General features: G+C 58.2%; 1 protein-coding gene across 1 annotated transcript; it reads right to left on the bottom strand.

The window, feature by feature from the left end:
• Window positions 1-347: 347 nt before the first annotated feature.
• ADGRA1 (adhesion G protein-coupled receptor A1) lies at window positions 348-26,240 on the bottom strand. The gene is made up of 4 exons (XM_077124443.1): window positions 26,157-26,240; window positions 21,589-21,734; window positions 4,454-4,552; window positions 348-2,998 (listed from the first exon to the last, which is right to left on the bottom strand). Exons 2-4 carry the CDS (start codon window positions 21,696-21,698, stop codon window positions 1,852-1,854), a joined length of 1,356 nt encoding a protein of 451 aa, XP_076980558.1. The 5' UTR covers window positions 21,699-21,734; window positions 26,157-26,240; the 3' UTR covers window positions 348-1,851.

The raw sequence follows: 26,240 nt of genomic DNA, 5'->3' as shown, positions 1-26,240 counted from the left end.
TGCTGTTTACTCCAGAAACGTAATGTGCAATGAATGCCACCCCCCCCCCCCACAAGGGGACTCCAGGCCAAATCCACCGAAGACACGGAGCTCTAATTCACGCTGGGTCTCTGTGGTTTGAGTGCTGGCCTGCACTCTGGGTCCACCAGGGGTGCCAGGGCGCTGCAGGTGCTGGAGGCCCACCCGCCAGGGGCAGGGGGCCTGGGGGGCACCGGCCTGGCCGGGCACACGAAGTAGGCCACTCACCAGCCTGGCCATGTTCCTGTCGGGGCTGAGAGTCACGCATAGGATGCCACTGACCAGCCTCACAAAGGGCAGACTTTGAGAAAACTGTATTTGGTCCCAGAGGCTTGACATCTACCCATCTACACAGGACGTGCGGGGGCAGGGGTGGGGCAGGAGTGGCGGGCATTTCCCTGCTGTCCTGCATGGGGCTCAGTGGACATGGCCTGCGGTGGTCAGGGCACACACAGGGCACACCTGGTCAGGGCACACTCGATCAGCACACATTCAGTGCACACAGTCAGGGCACACCCGGTCAACGCACACACAGGGCACACTCAGTGCACACTTGGTCAGGGTACATTCGGTTAGGGCACACTTGGGAAGGAACACTCAGTGCACCGTTAGGGCACACTTGGCATCAGGGTACACACAGGTCACACACAGTCAGGGCACACTTGGCATCAGGGCACACACGGTCAGGGTACACTTGGCACACACAGAATGCAGCAGAAAAGCTTCTGGTGCCCCCCCCCCTCTGGTGGGGACAGAGTGCAGCTGCCGGGAGGCGCTCAGAACATTCCAGCACAACCTGTCCTTGAGTTGGGGGGTGAAGGTCTGCTCCTGGTGAACCCACAGGGTGACAGCTGGCCACAGACACGGTATCTGCACAGTGGCAACCAACCCCCATGCTCTGGATGGCTTACAGACAGACGGCCTCTGTGTGCCTGTGCACAGGCATGTGTGTGTGTGCGTGTACCACGGATCCGAGCTGGGGGCAGAGGAGTCAGCCGTGCACGCTCTTACCCGGCCGCTCCTTGCTAAGGGGTCCCACAGCCCCCCGCCCCCCGCTGTGGAGTGGGGCACCTGACGTCCCGGAAGGCGTGCTGGCATTCACGGTGCCCTTGGGGTCAAGGTCCAGCCCCAGCTGTCCATGGAAATGCAAAAAAAGAAAAGTGATTCTGAATGTGACCCCTGCCCTCCCCATCAGCCTGCCTGGCTGTTTGAACAGGGGACTTCAAGGTCCCCAGACACCCAGGGTGGATGGAGTCAGTCCTGACGATGCCCTCGTTTTCCCAGCCAAGTATTGGCAGGGTGTCTGAGCGTCTCCCCTGGAGGGCTGCCCGCTGCCTGGTGGCAGCCGCATCCTCTGAGTGGTCAGGAGGTTCTCGGGGGATTGTAGCCAAGACCACTGTCCAGGCCACGGCACTGCCAGCTGGGAGATGCCGGCCGAGGGGGCGGGGCACTGATGCGGGCTCTGGTGAAGATGCAGGCGGGACTTGTGCCCAGGTGGGGTGGGGCATTGCGCCCTGGACGGACCGGAGCTGCCCAGGCCCTCGGAACAGAGCATTGGAAAACACCCATGGAACATCTGCCCCAGTCACGGGCATCGAGCTGGCCAATGCAGAGGATCTTAGTGTGGGGCGGGCTCCTCGCATAAGGTCCTGTCCTCCGGGCTGCCCCCGGGGCTTAGAGGCCAGGAGCGGGGCGCGGGCAGGTGCCAGCATTGGGCCTGGGTGAGGAGGCGCCCGCCGACTGCTCAGGAGGTCTGCTGGGGGGAGGGCGACACTGCCCCACCTCCCCAAGCCCTTCCCAGGAGCCGATGCGGGGAGCGGTGGGCCTGCCCCCCTATACGGTGGTCTCGTGCCTCCAGGGTCCCGTCCGGATGTTGCCCGCCACGTCGGGGCTGTAGGGCATGCCCCCCTGTGCCTGCCCCGTGAGCGGCCCGTTCTGGCCGAGGCCGCCAAAGGGCAGTGACTGGGTCCTGCGATGCATCTCGAAGTGGGCATCCCCGGCGCTGGGCTGCAGGGTGCTGGCATCGCTGCCCTCCGGCAGGAGGAAGGGCTCGTCCCGTGCACAGCAGGCCCGCGTGTTTGCTGCTGGGCCCTCGAGCGAGCTGGCGGGGCTGTCCGTGCGCGAGCTGGGGCGACTGCCATCGAGGCTTGAGGGCAGGTGGTAGGTGTACTCGTGCTCGGCTGCCACCCCAGGCTGGCCGAAGTAGTGAGGCTTAGTCCTGGCCTGGAGGCACGTGTGCAGGGGCAGGTCGAGCCCGAAGGCGTCGTGCGGGCATGCGGGGGGCTCGTCCGTCAGCAGCTGCTCGCAGTGCATCTTGGCACAGCAGGGCGTGGCTGGCGACAGACAGCGGACGTGGCCCTGTGCAGCCTGCAGGCTGGTCATCTTGCAGTGACCGGGGAGTGGGTGGCTGAAGCCCATCGGCCTGCTGGGGCATGGGGAGTCCTGCAGGCAGGCCGTGTGGCCACTAGTGTCCCCGTTGGCGTCCGCCTTGGGGTGGGCATCCCGGCGGGAGGGGCAGCAGGCCCACCAGCAGCGCCACACGTCGTCCCGCTTGGCGCAGTGGTGGATGAGCACAAACAGCCCCAGCGTCACGCAGAAGGCCCCGTACAGGCAGCTGAAGACCATGTCCAGGAAGTGGCCCTGCGACACGGCCAGCGCCCCGAACGCCCACGTGGCCGCAAACAGGAGCAGCGTGACGGCGGCGGCCCGCAGCTGGGCCTTGAATGAGTGCTCGTTCTGCAGCAGCGAGGCGGCCAGGTCCCCGGTGGGCGGCGGGCAGGGTCCGGCCCCGGGGCCGTGGCCCATGTCCGGCACCGCCAGGCGCTGCTGCTCCTCCGTCCACGCCCTGAGCTCGTACCTGCGCTCCGGGTGGCGCCGCAGCTGGATGTAGGTGCCCAGGAGGTACGCACAGGTGAGCAGGGTGATGAAGGCGGCCGGCCCGTAGAAGGCGCCCAGGCTGGGTTCCCAGGCCATCCAGCAGCTGCGGGGAGGGGCAGGTCAGCGCATGGCCCCAGCCGCAGGGCTCAGCGTCCCCCCGGTGCACACATCCCCCTGTGCACCCCCCATCCACAAGCCAGGGCTCTGGACCCCCAGGGGAACACACAGACCATTGGTGTACACACAGACACACCACGCCCACTGCACACTCCCACAACCCTAGTGCATACCCATGCACCCCTGGTGCACACTCACACCCAGTGCACACGCATGCACCCCTGGTGCACACCCCCAGTGGACACATCCCCGGCACATGCATCCCATTGCACATGCATCCCCTTGTGCACATGCACTCCCAGCTGTGTGCTAGGGCTTAGGGCCCCCCAGGTGCACACACACACACCCCTAGTGCACACTCCTGATACACACTCATGCACCCAGTTGCACACTCACAACCCACAGCATACACCTTCAGTACACGCATGTGCACATCACGCTCCCCAACCCGTTGCACTCATGCACCCTCAGCTGTACACATGCACACACCTCATACACATACACAGTTGCACCTACATGCACCCCTGGTACACACACGTACCCCCAGTGCACACCCCTAAGAAGGGTGAGTGCCCTAATTGTATTGGGTCATTGTCTTCCCTGCACTTATCTGATTAACGGAATTTTCTACAGTGAATTAGCTTAATTTCTAATAAGGAAGCAAATGTAAAATTAAAGAACAAGTGAACCCTGTTTCCTGGGGTGGCAGCAGGTGTGGGTGCCAGCCAGTGGGGTGGCCATGCTGAGCTCGAGCAGCCGCTGGAGGTGCCGATGACATGGAGGCACCCAAGCCTCAGCGACGGCAGGACGGCAGGGGGGCTAGTGCAGGTGGGGGTGCCGCACCCCCTGCCAGCTGGGACTTGCCTCCCTCTCAGGAGAGGAGCTGGAGGGTGGGGAGCGGCCCGAGGAGGCAGAGGTGACCTCGAGGGAGGGGTGGCCGGGCCCAGAGGGAGGCCCAAGTGCAGGGCAGTAGGAGGGGCTGTGGGTGCAGGGGGGTGCGGATCTCAAAGTGGGGAGGGCCCGGGTGGAGGGCGGCAGAGGAGCCAGGCATGTGGCATGTGGACCGTCCCCACCGTGGACTGCTGAGTCCTTGCTGCCCCCAGCCCTCACCCCCGAACTCCCATCTTAGGAGAGCCAGGCCTGTGGCGTCCAGGGCAGGGGTGAAGGTGGGAGGCACAGGGAGGCCCAGATCGAGGAGGGGCAGAGTCCTGGCTCCTGCCTCCTTCTAGGGTGGACAGAGCAGAGGGCGGAGGTGGCCGGGAGGCCCGCGGGCACTGTCTGCCTTGGCCCTGCCTGTAGCGAGGTACTGGGGGCTTGGGGAGGCTGGGGCTGGGCGGCCGACCAGGCCGTATGCAGTGCAGGGGCTGCGACACCACCAACCCGTGGACCCCAACCCCCCATAGCAATCGCCGGCCCCGTGCCCGCCCCACCAGGTACTCACTAGGCCACGCCCTCGTCTTCCGTCCCATAATTCCTGATGTTCGTGGCTGCCGTGACCCCACAAATGATGAAGGGGACCCCTCCGCTGATGAGGTAGAACCTGCCGCAGAGAAGTGTGCACTCAGTGCCCGCGAGGGCCCGCCAGGGAGGCTGCAGCCGGACACACCCGAATCCAGCCCTGACTGGAAGTCCCCCAGAAGAACCAGCGGGGCGGGCTCGGGGTCCTCACTCAGGCAGAACCCCAGAGGACAAGGCCCTGGGCAGGAGCTGGAGCTGCCCTGGCTGGGCCAACAGCTCTAAAGCGCCTCCCTAGCTGCCCCCACTCCAGCCCCAGCCCCAGCTGGGTCTTGCCCGCAGGAACACCGCAGCTGGCCGCTTTCCTCAGTCCTGCCCTCCACGCCTCAGCCCCAGAGCCTCCCTGCAAACACCTGTCTCCCGAGAGCTGACCCGGTCCAGGGCCCAGGTGGGCCCCCGTGGCCTGAGACTGAACTGGAGGGGAGCGTGAGGCGGGGTGCAGGGTGGGGCCTGGTGCCAGGGGCCCTTCACAGCATCATCTGCTGCCACCTGCCCCCTCCTGCGTGCACCCTACCCCGGGCCAGCCACTCAGAGGGAAAGACAAGAAAGGAGAAAAATAGAAGGGAAGGGGGGACACAAAGTCTGGCGGAGGGGCAGCTGGGACAGACCCCTCATCTGGGGACCCCAAAAGGCAGTGACAAGCAGCTGACCACCTCAGGGCCTCTTGGTGCAGCCTCTGCCCTTCAGCAGGCAGGGGGACCACACAGGCGTCAGCTTTGACAGGGTCCACCATGTCCAGAAAACTCAGAGCCACTCGTGGTCAGGACACGAGTCACCATTGGAGCCAAGTGGCGGGGATGGAGAGGTTGCGGCTTAGAGGCTGCATGGCCAGGGGCAGCCGGGGTACCTGCGCCGCGTCTTTCTCAGATGGGCAAGGGGACGCGGGGCTGGGGTCCAGGGGCCTGGGGTTGGGGTCCTGGAGTCTGGGGCGGGGCGCCTGGGCTGAAGGGCCCGGGGCCGGGCTACTGGCAAGTGAGAACTGGCTCCATGAGGCTTGGGGGCGAGGAGACCGAGGTCGCTGCGCATCCACGCTCATGTCTTGAGGGCTGCCTGGCAGAGATCTTGTCCAGGTCAGTGGAGGAGGAAGGGTCGCATTTCAGACAAGATTTGGGGGCGCCCATAAGGTGCCACGGGCGGCTGGCTACATGGAGCAGGCAGGTGGGAGAAGCAAATTTGGTCATCAGCTGACCGGGTGCTGGAATAGATGCACCCCTCCCCTGCAAGGAGAGAAGAGGCCTGGCGTGGACTCTGGGAATTCCTGCTTGCTGAGAGACTGCTAGCCCATCGGGAGGTCTTCACGTGGCGGCCCTCACCTGGGAAGCCTCACCTGGGGGCCTCACCTGGAGAGCTTCACCTGGGGGCCTCACCTGGGGGCCTCACCTGGGAAGCCTCACCTGGGGGCCTCACCTGGGAAGCCTCACCTGGGGGCCTCACCTGGAGAGCTTCACCTGGGGGCCTCACCTGGGGGCCTCACCTGGAGAGCTTCACCTGGGGGCCTCACCTGGGGGCCTCACCTGGAGAGCTTCACCTGGGGGCCTCATCTCCAGCTCCTGGCTCTAGGATGGGAAAACTGGTGCCTGGGAACCTACTCATTGCAATCCCAGGCTCAAGGAAGGAGCCAGTGTTCACATCACACTTGCTAGTCAAGGAAAGGCCAAGCTTTCAGCTCACGAGGCACCGAGAACGTTTTCAGTGTCTCAAGACAGAAGAAACAAAGCGGCAAGGTCAAGTCAAAGCGGAGCAGGAATGGAAGGACATGGGGAGAAAATTAATCCGGGATGGATCCTAGACCTAAATAGAAGTCACAGCCATAAAGTATTCAGGAAAAACACAGGAGAATATTTTCACGACTTGGCTGAAGGCAAAGGTTTCTTAGGCAGGTCACAGAAAGCAATGACCAAAAAGGAAAAAATGGATAAACTAGAGTTAATCTACATTAACAACTTCTGCTCTCACCAAAGACACTGTAAGAAAATGAATAGACAGCTATGGAGTGGGAAAAATTTTTCCTAACATATTTCTCACAGAGGAACGGCATCAGGATTACAACGAACTGCTCTGACTAAAATAAATTAAAAAATTCAATACAAGTGAATAAAATATTTGAACAGTCATTTCATAAAATAAGAGATCCAAATGACCAATAAATGTATGAAGACATGACATCATTGGCCATCAGGGAAAGGCAAAGACAGTCACGTGCCCGGCCGCCAGCACCAGAATCGCTTGAGTTCAAAAGACGAACCCCGCTAGGTGCTGGTGAGATGACATGCTGGTGTGTAAACGTACGTGTAAAACAGGACAGCCAGCTTGGACAAAGGATTTGCAGTTTCTTATAAAGCTAAACATACACCCACCCTACGACCTAGCCACCTCAATCAGAGGCCCCACCCAAGGGGATGTGACCAAGTCCACAAAAGATGGGCAGGTGCTGTTGCTGAGGGGCACAGTTCCTGCGTGGGGTGGTGGAACGTTCGATAACAGGTAAATTGGTTGAAATGGAAATACTAGGCTATTTACATCTTCCACAATAAAGAAGACTTAAATAAGACTGTCCATAGAAGTTTTACATGTAATTCCAGCTCCAAAGTGGACTTAGCCTTAGGGGTCCAATCACAGGAAAACAGATACACGAACTGGTCCACGCCACTGAAGTGGTCAGTGATAACAAGGGCCAAAGAACCACTGAGCAACGTGGCTGAATCTCAAAGACTTTACTCTGAGCTAAAAAAGTCAAACTCAAAGGAGTACATGCCTAATGACTTCCCTTACATGAAGTTCTAAATCAAACAAAGCCAATCTGTGACGGAAAAACACTAGAACAGAGGTTGGGTCGGCAGGGAGTTTGGGGGAGGGGAGGCTGGGGGCCTCCTGGGGAGGGCATGAGGGGAGCTTCTGGACGGATGGACGGTTTCATCCTCTATCTCAGTGACTGTCAGGGTTGAGTACACATTCACTTGGCGTGTTTCATTGTGTGTAAATATCATATAATATGAAAACTGCAAGCAAATATTGAACTCTTTTGCATGCCGGTGTTCTGGGGAAGTGTGCTGACACCTGCAGGTGACTCTGAAACGCATGAAGAAAAGTTGGCCCGATGGGCGGGTGGGGTTGGGCAGCATCGGCGGGGGGCTTCCAGGTCAGGAGCCACATGGGTGCTCATTGGAAATGTTTTTCAACTTTGTGCTATGTTCAAATTTTCCGACAGAAGATGTGGGTGGGAGATGATGGCAGTGTCGGGAGGTGTAGGGCTCCATCCCCTCCAGGGCACCGGTAAAGAGCCAAAACTGTCTGAAACAATGGTTTGGGGGACCTTGGAGATCTTGGGCACTTTGGACCCCAGCCAGGAACATGTGGAAGAGTAAGACTGGTAAAAGACAGTGAAGACGGAAGTCCTTCCAACTGTGGGGGCTGGGCCCCTCCATCCCTGGCAGGCAGGGGCCGCGAGTCTCTCCCTGGCAGGAAACAGAGCCCTCTCTGCTAGGAGCAAGGAAGGGGGTCACAGCCAGTCACCATTAGTCATCCTGGACTTGATGAATGAATTCAGACTGTTGAATTCCAGTTCTGAGCACGGATGAATCTACCACGTAAACCAGAACACCAGCTCTGACAATAGCTTTTTTTTTTAAGCATCCTGTGAAATAAATCCGCCAGCATTCTCCATTTTCAGCCCTGTCCCAGGCAAGGGCAGGAGTAGGGTAGAATGAGAAACAGGTAACTAATCAGATAGTTCACTAAGGGGATACTCTCCCTAAGAAATGGGGGAGCAGGGCCAGTGCAAGTGGGGGTTTTTTGTTCAGAGAATGTAGACCCCAGGGGCTGGGCTATCAGCAACAGTTTCAACCTACAAAGACTGGAGCCCAGCCTGTCTAAAGCAAGTGCTGACAGGGGTGGAAGTGTGGCTGCTTGAGAGTCCTGTAACTTTTCCACCTGCAGGAAATGGGGGCTAAAGAGCAGTTCCTCCCAAGAAAAGGGGGTGGGGAAGGCTCAGCACAAGCAGTGGCTTTTATTTAGAGATTTCAGGCACCAGGAGCTCGGAAAATAGGAACCATTTAAACCCACCTTCAGCCTCAGCCTTCATCTCAGCCGTGCCCCTGGCAGGCACGGGGTGTGCTGAGATATAGAGGTGCAGTGACGCTTTAGGCCTGTGGGCTGACACACAGCACCTGCTGGGCAGGACAGGAAAAGCCCAGAATTAGGAGCCTTCCAGGAAAGCCTGCTCCCTGCTGGGTTTCATCCCAGGGAACCTTGACACTGACCTTCACCCGCTTCACAAGTTCTGGTCTGTCTAGTCTGGGGAAACCTAACTGGGGAAGATCCTGAGGTGGCCATCCTCCCACATTCAGCCCTTGATGTAAGAGTTGCTAGGGGCAATGAAAGGAGTGATAAAACATAAGAGGCAAATAAAAGAGACGATCAACATTCCCTCAGGAGGAACAGGGAGGAGAAAGCAAAACAAGAAAAAATACAGAAAAAGGCAATCTTAAATAACATTCCCATATATGCAAGACAAGAAACAGAAATGAGGGTGAGCTTAAAATATTTACAGATAAACAAGCACTGAGAGAGACCATCAACAAAAGATCTTCTCTCAAGAAACAGTAAAGGGAGTGCTACAAGCTGATAGGAAAATAAGAGCTGAAAAAATTCTAATGAGTTAAACAGAAACTATTATTGAGGTCTAGAGTAAGTAGAAATAAATGTCACAGAACAGTTAGAGCACAAAGCCAACCAACAACAAAACACTAGATAAAAGAGAGAAAACGATCTCCAGAAAAAAATGATCAAGAAAATCAGACGTCTAGACACCAGCAAAAAAATCACAAGTCATACTAAGAAACATGAAGCTATGGCCCAAAGTTCAAACTAATATTTCAGATGACACACAGAGGTTGAAACAACTAATTAAAGATGTTCAAACAAATTTTCTAAATCAATTCAATGAGTTCAAGAAAACGTGACAAAAGAGATGAAGAACGTAAAAAAGATACATGAGGCAACCATAACGAAGAACTTGGAATCTTGCAAATAAAATGACAGAACTTATGAGAATGAAAGGCACAATAGAAAGGATAAAAACACAATGGAGATTGAAAACCACACAGCAGATTTGAAGAGGCAGCAGAAAGGATTAGTGAATGAGAGGACAAGACGTCTGAAACTGTACACATGAGAGAACAGATAGGGAAAGGAATGGAAAAATGGAGCAGGGTCTCACAGAATTGAATGACAACACAAAGCATACAAATATATGTGTTATAGGAGACCCAGAAGACAAAGAGAAGGGATAAGGGTAGAAAGAATAATTGAGGAAATAATCACCCCAAATTTCCCAACTCTTATGAAAAATGTCAAATTACGGGTCCAAGAGGCACAGTGTGCCCCAAACAGAATAGATCCAAATAGAGCTACACCAGGACACTTACTAATCAGACTGTCAAATGTCAAAGACAAAGAGAGGAGTCTCAAAGTGATAAGAGAAAAGTGACCCATCAAGGGAAGCTTAAGACCAAGTGTGGGTTTCTCGGCAGAAACCATGAAGGTGAGAAGGCAGTAGTACGCTGTATTTAAGAAACTGAAAGAGAAAAACTGCCAGCCAAGAATTTTGTATCTGGCAAAACTGTTCTTCAAAAATGAGGGAGAGTTTAAGATATTTACAGATAAACAGGCTCTGAGAGAGATCATCAACAAAAATCTGCCCTACAAGAAAGAGTAAAGGGAAGGTTATAAGCGGATAGGAAAAGACGGGAGGGAGAAATCTGGAGGAGAGTGTAGAAATCATTATTAGTAAGGGTCACTAAAAGGGTAAAAAGTGAGAAAAATAAGATATGACTTACAAAATCTAAAGGACAAAACAGTTGAAAAAAGTATTGCCATTACACTAATAACATTGAATGTTAATGGATTAAACTTCCTAATCAAAAGACGAAGACTGGCAGAATGGATAAAAAAAACAAAACAAAACAGACCAGGGTCCCCCCATATGCCATCTATCAGAAACTCACTTTAGACCCAATGACAAAAGGAGGTTGAAAGTGAAAGGCTGGAAAAAGATATTCCATGCAAACAACAACCAGCAAAGAATGGGGGTAGGTATATTAATATTAGACAAATTAGACTTTAAATGTACAACAGTTCAAAGAGACAAAAAAGGACACTGTGTATTAATAAAAGGTACAATTTATCAAGAAGAAATAATAATCGCACACTTATGCACCAGGCCAGAGTTCCCCAAAATACATGAGGCAAACATTGGCAACACTGAAAGGAGAAACAGACACCTCCGCAGTAACAGCTGGAGATTTCAAGACACAACTCTCATCAACGGATAGAACAGAGACAGAGGATCCACCGAGAAACAGAGATCCTGAGTACCACGATGAAGGACATTCACACGACACTGCACCCCACGACAGCAGGACACACACTCTTCCCCATGGCTCAAGGGCCGCTCTCCTGGACAGACCCCATGCTGGGTCACAGAGTGGTCTCGATAAATTGTAAAAGATCGAAATTATAGAAAACATCTTCTCAGATCATAATGAAGCTGCAAATAATAAAGGTAGACGGCTGGAAAATCCACGAAGAAATGGAGGTTGAATAACACTCTTAGGCAACCAGTGGGTCAAGGAAGAAATTACAAGTGAAATCAGTAAATATCTTGAGGCAAATGAAAGTGAGGAGAAAACATATCAAAGCTTATGGGACGTGAAAAGGTAGTTCTGAGAGAGAAATTTATTGCTCTAAATCCCCCGATTAAAAAAGAAGAAAACCAATGAGAGGGAGGGGCAAGGTGTATGGTGTGCATGAGTTTTTCTTTTTATTTCTCTTTCTCGAGTGATGCAAATGTTCTAAAAAAATGTTCACTGTGATGAATACACAACTATGTGATGATATCATGAGCCACTGATTGTGCGCCATGTGTAGAAAATATGTGGGTAAAGATTTTTCTCAATAAAAAAATTTAAAAAATTAAAAAAATTTAAAAATTAAAAATAGAAGAAAGCACAAAAATCGAGGACTTAACTGCTCATGTGGAAGAACTAGAAAAAGAACAGCAGACTAACCCAAAAGCAAGCAGAAGGAAAGAAACAAAGATTAGAGCAGAAATAAATGAATTTGAGAACATGCAAACAATAGAGAGAATTAATAAAACCAGAAGTTGGTTCTTCAAGAAAATCAATAAAAATCGATGGGCCCTGAGATGGGCTGACAAAGAAAAAAAAGAAGATGCAAATAAATAAAATCAGAAATGGGAGGGGGGACATTACTACTAACCCCAAGAAATAAAAGAGACAACGAGAGGATACTATCAGCAATTGTAGACTAACAAACTAGAAAACTTAGATGAAATGGTCAACTTCCTAGAAACAACACTGTAATAATCTTTCATTAATTGTAACAAAGGCACTAAAAGCCAGCTGTCAATAAAAGGGGGACACAAGGAAGGCGTGTGGGTTTTTTTTTCTTTTCTTCTTTCTTTCCAGATGAAATGGAAATGCTCTCTCGGATAGAGTGTGGTGGTGAATGCATAACCATGTGACAACACCAGCAGCCACGGATTCTTCACTTAGGGTGGACTGTGTGGTGTGTGAATAAAACTGCTTTAAAAATATGAGCAGGAAATGACACGTGCGGGAGCAGAGGTGGAGAAGGAGTGCACTATTCAGGCGGGTAGAAGGGCACAGCACAGCCCTCTGGAGGACGGCGTGCGGTTCCATGGGAGCTAAGCAGAGGGCTGCCACACGGATCTGCGACCCCCACACAGAGTCTGCTCGGGAGAACAGAAAGCAGGGAGTGAATGAGCATTTGCACCCTGATGCTCATGGTGTTATCTGCCAGCGGATGGAGGTGGCCCACGGGTCCCTCGAGTGACGAATGGACAGGAGAACTGGGGTACACGTGTGATGGGATGCTGTGCAGCTGCAGGAAGGAGTGAAGCCGCGAGGTCTGCTGTGAGGTGACTGGACTCAAGGACATGGTGCTGAGTGAGATTAGCCAGAAATAAAAGGACAAATACTGTATGGTCTCACTGATGCGAACTAACGATAACGAGCAAACTCTGAGAGTTAAATTCGAGAGCACAGCTTACCAGGAGATGCACATGGGCAGAGACTGGGCAAGTGGTGGTAAAGGAGCACAGAATGTTCAGAAGTTCATCATAAAGGTTTGGAAATGCACAGGACAGTGCCGCGAGATGGTGGCACAAGACTGTGAGTACAGTGAGCCAAGTGGGGTGTGAGTGCAGTTGAAAGAGGAAAGCTAGAGTTGTGTGTGTCACCAGAAGGAAAGCCAGAGGATAAAAACTGGGACCGTACAACTCAGTGAAACCCAGAGTGGACAATGATGGCGGTTAGTTGCACAAATAAAAGAGCGTGCTTACATGGACGAGAATGAAGGTCTGCCACCACCACTACAAGGTGTCAGTGATAACGTGCAAAAAATACAATTAATGTAAATTAAAGTTACATTACGTAAACTGTTAACATTAACATTGTAATGTTCTTTCATAAAGTGTAACAAAGGCCCCACACCAAGGCCAGATATCAGTAAGGGGGACACACAGGTTCTGGGCTTTTTCTTTGGCGGAAACGAGTGTATTCCCACAGAGACTGTGGTGGTGAACGCGTAGTACGTGATTATACCAAGAGCTGTGGACTGGGCTCTCAGCGTGGCCACACGGCGCGTGAAAGAAACGGTTTAAAAACAGGTGGCATGAGAAGTGGGGGAGAGTCAGCTGGCCTCTTCCCTCTAGTAGGATTTTCACAGCCTGGAGGAAATGGGGTGCACCTGAGACCTGGAACCCCTCTCCCAGGGGGCCCATCCCAGGCGGTGGCAGCCCCCAGCCCTGGGTCCCTGGACTTCTGGGTCTGTCCCCACCCGGTGCCGAGTCCTCCCAACCTAACGGGGTCTCCACGGGCGGGGGCACTTGGGGCTAAGGGGGACTGAGGCGGCCGTCAGGGACCTCAGTTGAACCCTAGCCACTGGGTTCAGAGCCACGTAGGGGGGCTGCACCCACACCGAGGAGGGGAGGCAGCCCCTCCACCCTCCCTGATGCACCTGCCCCCAGCTGGGGGCAGCTCCCCCCTTCTGAGTGAACAAACCCCGGGGGCCGGCCAGAGCCTCGTGCTGAAGCCGCCATCCCTGCTTCCTGAGCACGTGCCTATACCAGGCTGGTGTGGGAGACCCAAATGGCCACATCTGGGCGTCCTTATGGGGGGCATGTCCCCGGAGTTGACCTGGGTGGCCTCCCCACGCTCCTTCAGCAAAGGGGTCAGCCGGGGGCGGGGGCAGCGCCGGGGCAGAGTGAGCCAACATGCTGCCCACAGGAGCTGTGGGTAACAGTGACCTGTCACACACCTGAGCAGGTGAACCTCACCTGCCTGCACCTGGGGGCTCAGGGGTCATCTCACCTCGCGAAGAGATTCATGAGACCAAGAGCTCAGTGTGACGACATGTCCGTTCCGCAGCCCTGAGCACCCCTCCCACTGTGGCCCCAGCTGGCTTGGGGGGCAACTTGTCCTGAACCCTGGTCCCTGGCAGGAATTCTGAGTGGGAAAGAACCGAGTGGACTCACGCTGTGGGCTGTTCCATGGCTGGAGTGTCTGGGTCTCCCAGCACCACGAGGCAGCTGGGCTGGCCCCACCCTGCCGTGAGACACAGGAGGCCGCAGGACACAGGTGGCCCATGGGACAGAGGAGGCCATGGGACAGAGGAGGCCACGGGACACCAGAGCCCATGGGACACCGGAGGCCATGGGACATAGGAGGCCACGGGACACCGGAGCCCACGGGACATAGGAGGCCATGGGACACCGGGGCCCACGGGACATAGGAGGCCACAGGACACCAGAGCCCACGAGATACAAGAGGCCATGGGACACAGGAGGCCACGGGACACAAGAGGCCCACAGGACACTGGAGGTCACAGGACACAGGAGGACACAGGACACAGAAGGCCCAGGAGACACTGGAAGCCTTGGGACCTAGGAGGCCGTGGGACACAGGAGGCCGCGGGACACTGAGACCCGTGATCCTGGCATGAGTCAGCCTGAGGCAGGTGCAGAATTTGTCTCAGTGAGAAGGGGTTCCTCACTGGGGAGCCCCCAGGAAACCATCTTCTGCTGGGCCTGTGCCCCAGAGCTGCCCCCCCCCCCCCCGGATATTAGATGAATGAATGAATGAATGGGTTTTACCAGTGTGAGATTCCTGACATCACTCCTTTTAACATCTTGCTGTAATTATATTCCTCAGATAGAAAAAGCACCAGCAGACCTGAGGCAACAGGAAACTAATTAGGCGCACCTTATCAGAAAGGGCAAAACAGAATGCAAAACTCCAGGAATTCCTCTAAAACGGAAATAAGGACCATTTGCTTCTGAAGCAGCTTTCCTTCGACAGAGAGTGGAAGACGTGGGACGTGCCGTCTGCAGTGGTCTTCCCCGGCAGTGGCTGACCGGGGGTCTGGGGGGTGGGGGGCCGGGTAGGGGGCCGCCAGAGACCTGGAGCCCCCGAAGCCCTGTCCCGGGTGGGCACGGCCATTTCAGCTGTGTTCCAGGGAATTAATTCACCGGATGCCGACAAGGTGCCCGCAGGGAGCTGTGCTCCGTGACCTGTGATTATTAAATTTTGCTGCAACATCGCCTACGGCAATAAGATGGGGTAGTCAAGCCAAAATCCCGGCAGGGAGGTGGTGGGAACAGAGGTGAAAAGGGAATTCAGGGACATGACAAAGCTGGACCATGGGCTTTTGGCACAAAGTCCTAAGTGATCTTTTGGAAGCGGCATCAGGCTGTTTACTCCTGCTTCGGGGCAGGTGGGGTCAGCTCGAGGTACGGAGCACCCACCTGTTCTCTTCATCTCAGTATTTCCCCGAGCATCCTAACCAGTCTCGATTTCTGCCCTTCCCTCTTCTTTGCCCATGGAGTCAGGTCAGAGCAGAGACTCGGCAAGCTCTTCCGGAAGTGTTGGCAGACGACCCCGGGCAGCTCTGCTCACCGGGCCCTTCCCTGGGGTGGCCCCTTCCCTGCACCACACCTGAGAAGGCGCGCACCTGTGGGGCATTGGCCCCCACGGCACCAGCTTGTCCGGACTGCCTGGCAAGCACCGGGACTTTGGTGACCACTGCTTTCCTCCTCAGAGCCTAGAACCTTGGCAGCAGTGCCGGGCGTGCCACGAGCCTCCTGGCCAGCCCCCAGGTGTGCCCCGGACCTCAGCCTCAGGCAGGCTTCCCTGGCAGAAGCACAATGCACGTGTTGTGACATTTTGTTCCTGAAGAAAGAGCGTGCGATGTGTGTGTCCTCCCTTCCTCTGCCTCCTCTGGGGGTGGGGGTAACTTTGGAAGCTTGCACCTGGGCTCCTTTGGACGCGGCACCTGGGCTCCTCCGGACGTGGCACCTGGGCTCCTCGGGACGCGGCACCTGGGCTCCTCCGGACGCGGCACCTGGGCTCCTCTGGACACGGCACCTGGGCTCCTCCGGACGCTAACCTGGGCTCCTCCAGACGCTGCACCTGGACTCCTCCGGACACGGCACCTGGGCTCCTCCGGATGTGGCACCTGGGCTCCTCCGGACGCTAACCTGGGCTCCTCCAGACGCGGCACCTGGGCTCCTCTAGATGCTGCACCTGGGCTCCTCTGGATGTGGCACCTGGGCCCTTCTGGACTCTGCCTGCTGGCTCTTCCTCCCTTGCTGACCCTGTAGCCTTTCGCTAGGAAACACCACAGATGAGACTACAATGGCCTCTGTCCTGTTGTCCTTCTCGGGACTGTACATGTGGGTGTTCGCCAGGCCTCAAGAAGCCCACAGGATGGCTCCCCCTCTGCCCCCCTAACTTGGGAGAAAGTATTTGTTCAGATGCTCTCCTTCAGCCTCTGGCTGGACAATGAGCTTATTCACGCTCACTCATGACCGATCGTGCAAATATCGAGTTAATCCTTGTCACTTATCTGTGCGCTGTTTCAACACTTAATGAGTAAGAGCTGCAGGACAAGCTCCGGGGAAAAACGGGAAGACACAGCCTTTCCCCTGGCTGGGGCAGAGCACAGCACAAAACCTGAGTGAGGGAAGCTGGGGGCATTGTTAGACGGTGTCCGTGGGGAGCCTGTGGGGCGGCGGAGGCCCAATGGCATGAGACTGGGCCCCAGCAGCGGGGGCCTCGGACACCGGACAGGCAGCGGGGGCCTCGGGCACTGGGGTCCACAGCAGCGCAACCCTGCTCTTCCTTGCCCCGTGCCTGTGCCGGGCTGCAGGGCCGTGTGCTGACCTCTGGGCACAGGCGGAAAGAGGTGACAGGGAAAGGACAGCCCAGCCAGTCTGCAACCGCACACCACACTGCAGCTGACCCGAAATTCCCTGCACGCAACTCAGACGGAAACTTTCAGGACAATTCTAAAGGTCTTTCCCCTTGAAAATCCAGCGATCCTTTCCTCTAACTAGTTGACTTGAAAATGAACAGAGTCAAAATACATCCGACTAAACCAAATGCAGCCGCCGCGCACTCTTGGCAAGAAGCCAACACCCAAACAGAAAAGGGGAAGGACAGAAACCTTCCCTGTGTGCACATGTGCATATGTGCATGCGTGTGCACATGTGTCCATGTACTTATGTGCATGTACATACGTGCGTGTGCACACATGTGCCCATGTACTTATGTGTGCATGTACATGTGCACACGTGTGTGCAGGTACTTATGTGCACATATGCATGTGTGCACATGCACATGTATCCATGTACTTATGTGTATATATGCCTGTGCGCACATGTGTGTCCATGTACTTGTGTGTGCGTGTGCACACGTGTCCATGTACTTATGTGTGTGTATATGTGTGTGCATGTGCACATCTGCCCTGGCAGGCAGGCCTGTGCCCCGGCCAGGGGCCTGGGCAGCTGGAGGTGGAGGCCCCTGGGTTCCCAGCACAGGCACAGGCACCCTGTGCAGTGGACTGTGCCCTGGGCACTGGGAGGAGACAGTGGGCTGTGGGGTAAGCTCTGGTTTCCCAGGGCCTGGGCGGAACATTGTCATGGAAACCCCATGCCCCAGCTCTCCCTACGCGGACAACTTCTACCTTGGCCGAGAGGCCAGTTCACCCAGAGAGTCCAGGGTCTTTGAGGGTCACCCGCTGTGGTCTGGGGGCAAGGTGGGTCCGGGGGCAGGGCTGGCTCCTGGGCGGGGCAGGTAGGGGCTGTGACCCGCTGTCCCCAGGCTCCATGAAGGAGCCTGCCTCTGGCCCTTCCCCTGCCCTGGCCCTATCCCTGGCCTGGTGCCTGGACCGTGCGCCCCCTTTATGGAGGGCAGAGTCAATCAGAGCTAACCTGGCTGCACCCAAGCTTTGTTCTCTGAGGAGGTTTGTGCTCGTAAAATGCTCAATTCCAGAATCCTGAAGGATTTTTTATTGTCATATTCTCTTTGAAACTTTCTGAAACAGGCTTGGTTTTCTTGAACACTGAGAAGAGAGGTTAGAGGGGAGGGGGAGGGCAGACCCTGCGGGGCAGAACTGCCATGGGGGGCTTCTGATTAGGTGGTTTCTATGGAGACGTGACCCTCCATTCAAGGGGGGTCTTAGTCCTTTACTGGGGCCTTCAGGAGAGGATGAGAGGCAGCAGAAGCCCGAGGCACACAGAGAGGGGCCTGGAGGAGCTAAAGAGGCGGTCACTGAAGCCAGATGCCGGGAGCAAGGGAACCCAGGGCAGGAGGGCAGCCGTCCCTGGCCGGGGCCTACCCGCATGGCAGAGGGGTCCCGGACGCTGGTGCTTCTCTTCAGAGAGCGGTCGTTCTGCTGAGGCCTGACCAGGAACATCTCACGGCCTCAGAACTGGAGCCGTGTAAGCCCACAGACCCCCACGCAAGGCCAGCCCATGTCTGGGGACTGGCTTTGGGCAGTTTGGCAAACAGCAGTCCTTTAGGAGCGTCCCAGCACCGGCCCCTCCCTGAGCAGGACCCTGGGTCCGAGGGGGCTGCAGGTTTCCCCCTTTTGGTGCATAGGGGTCAGCATTTGGCCAAGTCCACATCTCAAATACCGGGCGCCCCACGCCCTCAGTCCATGCAGAAGCGCCTCTCCAGCATCTGATTTCCTTTCGTCTGGGACTGCAGCGGACTTCGTGGCAAACGAGGCCCAGCTCCCAGGAGACAGTGGGAGACCGGAGGACAGGTGCGAGGGCTTGGGGTGCCCCCCTGGGGGCTGGTGGGGGCTCAGGGTGTGACACCCCAGGTTCCTGAGGAGGTTTGGAAACGGTGCTGGGGGAGCAGAGACAGGTGCCCACGGCAGGGCCGAGAGCAGCCTGGGGGGCCGAGGCCAGGGGGCCGGGGCCTCCTGGGGGTCTGGGCCACAGGACGTGCACAGTGGAGAGTACGGGGTGGGGTCTGCGGAGAGGAGACGGCCACAAGGTAAGAATAGGGCTATGCGTGGTCGGGGTGTGGACCCAGTGGGGGGGGGGGGGGGGGGGGGAGAGGGGCCAGGCAGCCGGGGCCTGGGGGCTGCACACGGCCAGGGGCCACCATGCCTTCTGTGGACCAGCAGCCCCTGCGGAGGTGGGCAGGGCTGGCCACCCCTACCCAGTCTTCAGGCTCCTGCTGGAGAGTTCCTGGAACGGCAGTTTACAGTGCGCAGTGGGAGAGGCGGCTGGGTGAGTCTTTGGGGTGGCTGGGGAAGTGACCCATGGCCCCCTGGTGGACCCAGGCTGGCCTTGAGGCCGCTCCACGAGGCCCTCCACGGGGCTTCAGGTGGTGGTGGGATCCGGGGCAGTCTTGCACATTACGGAGGCTGTGCTACCAGGAGCAGCCACAGAGGCTGGGGGAGGGGTTTTCCAGGTGCCTGGGGGCCCCCACAGGCCTTGCTGCGACCTCAGTGTCACGTAGGAGTCGCTGAGCCCAAAGGGCCCTGAGAATCCACACCCTGCTCTTGAGCCGGCACCTCCCGCCCCGGGGTCCTCCCAGCAGGTCAGCATGTGCCTGGGCCCAGCGCTGACCTTCCATGGCCCTCCATGGTCTTCCATGGCCCTCCATGGTCTTCCATGGCCTTCTGTGGCCTTCCATGGCCTTCTGTGGCCTTCCGTGGACCTTCCATGACCCTCTGTGGCCTTCCATGGTCTTCTTTAGACCTTCCATGGCCTTCCGTGATCTTCCATGGCCTTCTGTGGTCTTCAGTGGTCTTCCATGGCCTTCCATGGTCTTCCGTGGCCTTCCATGGCCTTCTGTGGCCTTCCGTGGTCTTCCATGGCCTTCCGTGGCCTTCCATGACCCTCCATAGCCTTCCATGGCCTTTTGTGGCCTTCCGTGGTCTTCCATGGTCTTCCGTGGCCTTCCATGGCCTTCTGTGGCCTTCCGTGGTCTTCCATGGCCTTCCGTGGTCTTCCGTGGCCTTCCATGGCCTTCTGTGGTCTTCCATGGCCTTCCGTGGCCTTCCATGGCCTTTTGTGGTCTTCTGTGGCCTTCCATGGCCTTCTGTGGTCTTCCATGGCCTTCCGTGGCCTTCCATGGCCTTTTGTGGTCTTCCGTGGTCTTCCATGGCCTTCCGTGGTCTTCTGTGGCCTTCCATGGCCTTCTGTGGTCTTCCATGGCCTTCCGTGGCCTTCCGTGGTCTTCCATGGCCTTCTGTGGTCTTCCGTGGCCTTCCATGGCCTTCTGTGGTCTTCCATGGCCTTCCGTGGCCTTCCATGGCCTTTTGTGGTACGAGAGTGGCAGTAGCCAGCCAAGAGCATGGCGCCCTCCCCACTCAGGCCCCCATCCGCGTGTTCCAGGTGCTTTCCATGCATCAGCCCCTTTGCACACAGGCCTGGTGGTGGGGCTGAGGGCGAGGCGGGGTGGTTTGGGTACCGGCCACCTGCACTCTTCACTGTGCCACCGCTGGGGAGGCCTGCAGGGCCGGAGCCCCTGTCCAGGTGGGATTCACACCTGAGGGCAGGTGGGCTTGGCCACACCCCTCTGCTGCACCTGTTCGGCAGCCTTTGCTGGGGCTCCATGCTTGCCTCCAGCCCACGTTCACCTTCCGATCAGTTGTCACCGATGCTGGGCAGGAGAGCTGGCACAAAGTAGCACCCAAAGCTCTCATGTCTGCTGGGGGATGCGCCCACTCCTGGGCCCCCTGTCCTCACCCTTGGCTGAGCCTGGGGGGCGTGCCATGACCAGGAGCTGAGGATTTCTGGGTCTGTCAGGTACCCCGCAGGAGCGAGGACGATGGAGCTCCCTCCCTGACCTCCCGCGCACCCTGGGAGCAGAGGTGACCGGTCTGCTCGGGTCTGGGAAGCAAACCCCGTCAGAAACCCCCATGGGTGCAGCGTCCTCCTTGGCCCAGCCACAGCACAGGTCTCCTCCACCTCCCCGTGTCCGGCCCCCAAATCCAGAGCAGGGTGAGCTGAGTCTGCAGGGGTGCCACGGCCCCCACCCGGGACCACTCGCACCCCCAGCAGCGGCCGCCTCGCGCCTGCCACCTAGGCAGGGGCACTCATGGGAACTCCCAAGGAAGTCCCCATAGGGAAGCCCACCGGCATCCAGCAGCCTTGGGCGGCCATGCGCCCCTTGACGGGGCCATCCCCCTGGAACACGCGGCTGACGGGGGCAAGCCAGGGGCCCGCGGACAGGTGCGCTCACGCTCGAGGTCCCGGGCCCTTCAGGGGACTCAGGAAATGCAAAGGGGCGAGGCCGCCCAAACGGGGTTGCAGTAGCTGTCCCCAGTCAAGAGCATGGCACATTCCTGCCACAAGGAACTGTATATTGGTCCTTAATGCTGGGCTTGCCTACGGGACGCGAAATGAGTTTTCGCTGTTGCCCTCCTGGAATTGCAGGGTCTTCCTGGTGCCCGTGGCCCCCAGCCCCTGCCCCAGCACAGCTCCCAGTCCTTGCACCCCAGGGAGTAGCGGAGGCTGCCGGCAGGAGCCAGGGAGACCCCCACTGAAGGGCCAAGGCCCGCGGCCCGTCTGAGGCCCACGTTGGACACTGAAGTGCCCAGGTCCCGTCGTGGGCTGCAGCCAGATTCTGCTCCACGCCACCTCGCACAGACCCCGCCTGGCCCGCCCCGCCCAACCCCAGCCTCACCCCCAGGGCCCCGGGGGTGTCTTGTCCATACCTGAGCAGCGGCTGCTTGGAGACAGGCAGCGGGTCGGCGCCTGGGCTTGGCTGGGTCCTCCTGGTCACCTGTGTGTAGATGGTGCTGGCCGTGAGCCCGAGCCACAGCATGGCCGACAGCGTGGAGTAGTGCAGCAGCAGACCCACCTGCGGGCAGGAGTGCGTCGGCTGGGCCCCGCAGCCAGGGCACCTTCTCGCAGCCCTGGGCGGGGCCGTGCCCTTGGCACCTGCAGGGGCAGCGGCGGGGTAGGCAGGAGGGTGGGCAGGGCGTCCAGGCCAGCCCGGCCCCAGGCTCGGAGACACTGCTGCAGCCAGGCAGCGAGGTGGGGGGGCCAGGGGCTGGAGGCAGGGGGGTCGCAGGTCGGGGGGTCAAGGGCGGGGTTGTGGGGGTCAGAGGCAGGGTCGTGGGGGTCAGGGGTGGGATTGTAGGGGTCAGGAGTGGGGTGGTGGGTCTGGCGGGCGCCCACCTCCTCGGGGCACCCACGCCCTCCCGGCACACACCCGCCCGGGCAGCCCAGCAATCACCCTGTGAGGTGGGAAGGGGGCTCTGCCCTGGCGCAGCCCACCCAGGCCCACCCGGGAGGCGCGCTGCGACGCGGTGTCTGTGCTGTGAGTGCACGCTCAAGCGCACAAGGGCACGAGCCGGCGGGGGGTGCGCCCGGGCACTACTCGTCGCTGTGGACTCAGCGGTGGAGCCACGGCCATCGCCCGCGTTTACTGCATTAGCCAGTCCCCATCCCGCACTTCTCCGTCTCTGACTCCATCAAAGGGGCTGCTGTGGGGGGAAACCTGACCTCCTGCCGTGGCGCGTACACGCTGGTGTGGATTGGGGTTGCCCCCGCAGCGCTGCCCTGCTCCTGCGCCCACCCGGGCTTCCTACAGCTGCAACGACGCAGACGCTGGTGGGGGGCGAGGACTGTGTGGCGCGAGGACTGCATGGCGCGAGGACCGCAGGGCGCCCGTGTGCGGTCTGCGTGGCTGCCCCGTCCCTCGGCCGTGCCTGCTTGAGCACACAGCCTTCATGGGCCCGCCGGGAGCTCGTGTGCTCTCTGCACCCCCCAGATGGAGAAAGGGTGCCCCGGGAACCTGGCCCTTTGCCCCGCCCCAGGCGCAGCCTGCTGGCTCCGAGGTCTTGGCTCCAGCAGGTGGGGAATGCGGGCGCAGAGCCCAGGGGCGCGGCAGGAGCTCATCCGTGGTGGGCCTGGAGGAACTTCCCGGTGGGGGTGCCTGGAGGGGCCACAGCAGAACGCTGGCACCCAGACACCCACTGCGGCGGCTTCGTGGTGCTAGGCAAACAGCAGACGGTCATGCCCTGCGCCCCGCATGGCAACGCACTGCTGCGCTGCGGCCCCGCCCCCCAGGTCACTAGGTACTTGCGATGAATCATGCTGTCCTCTTTCTGTTGCCATGGCAACCGTGTGCTTGCTGCAGTCCTCCCGAGGTCACTTCCCTGTGATGCTGGGCAAAACTTTGGGGCCGGGAGGACCCAAGGAGCCCTGAGTGTGATCACCTGGATGTGGCTGGGGTCAGCCTTGCTGCCCACCAGAGGGAGCCCTTGCATGCTCTGCTGTCCCCACAGCCCTGATTTAACCTGCCCCGGCCAAGGCAGCTCCTCCACAGCAGCCCCTCCTTTGGGGTGCCTGGCCTTGGGGGTGCACCATAAACACCGGCCGAGCGGCGGCCTGCCCTCACATCGACAGCACTGGCGGGCGCAGATGAAAGCCGGGCCAGAGCAGGAAGTGTGCCACGGGGACATCACCGCTGGACGTCTTGGGAACTGTCCCCCTGCACCCCCACCCATGCCTCGGCTTCCCACTTCTGTCTGGCGCCCAAGAACTCCTGGTGCCCTGGGGGTTTTCTGGCGAGGGTCTGCCGGTGCCCCTGGAATGCAGCTGCCACCAGCTCAGGGATCCATCCACCTTGTCCCACCTGCATCCCCGGCCCCGACCCCGCGGCCGGCACAGAGCCTGAGATGCACATCTGTTGAGTGAACAGATGGACAGATGGAGGATGGTGCCGTGCAGTTAGGGGGCGGGACGGCTTTTGGAAACAGGACATCATCTTTCCAACCAGAGACAGGGTGTTCCCCTTGTCCGGGGGGCTTCTGAGGGCTGCCACAGGGTTGGGGGGGGACACCAAGCATTTCCCAAGTGTCCATCCCAGGCTGACACTGGCCAGGCCAGGCTCGGTGGAGGTGAGTACAATCTAGAAGGTCCATGCCATGCATGCGGCAGATTCTATTTCCTGCCAATGCCAGGAATCTATTATCAGTTACCCCCAGCAACTTCCTTGTTCCTAAGCAACTACCTGCTCCCCCCTCAAAGTAAGATGGACACTTCCCGTCAGCCAATCAGAACGTCTGTTCCTGGCTTCCGCGTTCGCCTTCTCAGCGTTTCCCACCCTGCCCCAGTTCCCTCCTGCTCTCTTGGTGGGATGTCCCCAGGTCACTGCAGAGCTGGGAGACCCTGAATTGCAAGGAAAGCTTTTCTCCTCCGGGCAGGAAGTCTCCAGGAGCTCCTTCTGGGCTGTCCTGGGTGCAGGGACGTTTCAGCTTCTCCGCAGGGGTCCAGCTCATAGCCCCTGTGCTGTTCTGGAGCTCCGTGCACCCCAGAAAGGCCGGGTTCTAAGCCGTTCCCAGGGGTGCAGACCTGTTGTGAGTGGGACATTTTGGTTGGGTCGTTTCTATGGAGATGTGATGACCCCATTCAAGGTGGGTTTTAATCCTTTACTGGAGTCCTTTATAGGATAAAAGACAGAAAAAGGCCAGATTGCTCAGAAAAAAGCCTGGAGATGCTAAGAGAGGACCCACAGAGATGGTCGCTGAAGCCAGGAGCTGAATGCAATGAAACCTGGGAGGGGAGGCCCAGCAAACCCGCTGCGTGCTTCCCCACGCTGTAGGAGCCCCGATGCCAGAGGCGTCTTCACACGAGACGTCCTGTTGATGCCTTCAGTTGGACATTTTCATGGACTAAGAACTGAAACTCTAAGCTAATAAATCCTGCCTGGAAAAGCCAACCCATTTCAGGTACACCACATTCCGGCAGCTTTAGCAAACCGGAACAGATGCCATGGGGGGGTGCAGTGATTCGGGCTCCAGAGGGGCCTCTGGGGTGGCTCCATGCCGTGGTTCCGGCAGTGTGTCACTGACGGTTCATCACACATGACGCACTCGGTGGCAAAGTGTGGACATAAAGCTAATAAGCGTTTCACTGCTTTTCAGCTCGTTCCTATGTCCGGGCAGGTGGTCACAGGCAGCGTGTAAATTGCATTTCCTGCAGAGCTGGCAGTGGCTACCCCACGCCTGTGGACAACTGGGAAGTGTCTCTGCACACGGACATCACTGTCGTGTGTCCGGCAGCCTTCCTGCTGGGCCATGCTGGGGCCGGGAACACGTGCCCAGGGTGCAGAAGGTTCCGGAGCTGCAGCTCTGTCCTGGGTGGAGAGCCGTGCACGTGCAGGAGGTATGGGAGCACGAGTGCCCCTGTCTGAGCTCCTGGAGCAGCGGGAACGCGGCGGGGGCATGTCCTCCGCAGGTCTGCAGGCAGGACGTGCCCCCTTGAGGTTGTGGGTCCATCTGTGCCCCTCTCCTGGCTTCTGGAGGTGCTCGGCCCCCATCGCCATTGGACATCCTTTCCTCTGTCTGTCCTGTCCCCTCTTCTGTCTGTGTCCTCCTCGTGAGGACCCTGTCCTATGGACTTAGGGCCTCCTCTTAACCTACCTGAGGCCCCCTGCCATGACCCTCTGGGTGTCAGAACCCCAGTACACCTTTTTGGGGGCACAGTCAGTCTGCAGTGCCGCCGAGCCCAGCACATGCCACCCACGGAACCGAAAGGGCACCTTGACCTCGTGCTGGGCCGGTGCAGCATCTGAGGGGAGCTGGGGTCCCAGGACACCAGGTGGTGTCCCCCAACCCAAATGCACCTCCGTGTAACCGCAACGCTGAAGAGAGGGTGCCTCAGAGAAGCAGGCCAGGAGCGTCTAGGCCACGGGGCACTGCCTTGGCGGCAAGAGCTGTGGGCGTGGGGCCTCACCTGGGCCTGTGTCTGGGCTGAGCCGGGCAGCATGGGGGTGGTGGGGGGTAGCAGAAGCCACTGGCAAGGGCGAGCATGCTGACCTCTGACCTCACACCGCCCCCTTCTTCCGTGGCTGGGTGTTGGGGTGACTCATGCCCCCTTAATCCATAAACAGGATGTCAGGGCTGTGGGCAGATGGGGCCAGGGGGCCCTGCTCAGCCCTGCTGAGCCCCACTGTGGGGAGTGGATGGGACCCCGCAGATCCTTCTGGGGCCCCGGTGCCCAGCACTCCCGCCTGGCACAGGAGGGGGCCTCCCCACCTCCCCAGGAATCCAGCCTCCATGTCGCCAGCACAGGGCACACGGGCTTGCCTTAAACCCAGCTGCTTTCTGCAACAGTCGCTGAGCACCTGCGTGCCACAGAGGCAAAGCTCAACCGGGCATGACGCCCCGCCCCCCCAACTCCCGACTCCCCACTAGGTGCAGGTTCCGCTGCGGACCCACCCTCAGCCCGGGTGCGGAGCGGGCAGCGCAGCCGTGCATCTACGGGGACTCACCGCCTGGCACAGCACGGGGCGCTGGGTGCGGTTGACGCCGCCGGCGAAGACGGCGCAGGTGAGGGCCGCGTGCAGGCAGAAGTT

This window comes from Tamandua tetradactyla, chromosome 13, assembly GCF_023851605.1.
Source record: "Tamandua tetradactyla isolate mTamTet1 chromosome 13, mTamTet1.pri, whole genome shotgun sequence".
In the NCBI taxonomy this organism is placed as follows: domain Eukaryota; kingdom Metazoa; phylum Chordata; class Mammalia; order Pilosa; family Myrmecophagidae; genus Tamandua; species Tamandua tetradactyla.
This window is presented reverse-complemented; position numbering and strand designations above follow the sequence as displayed.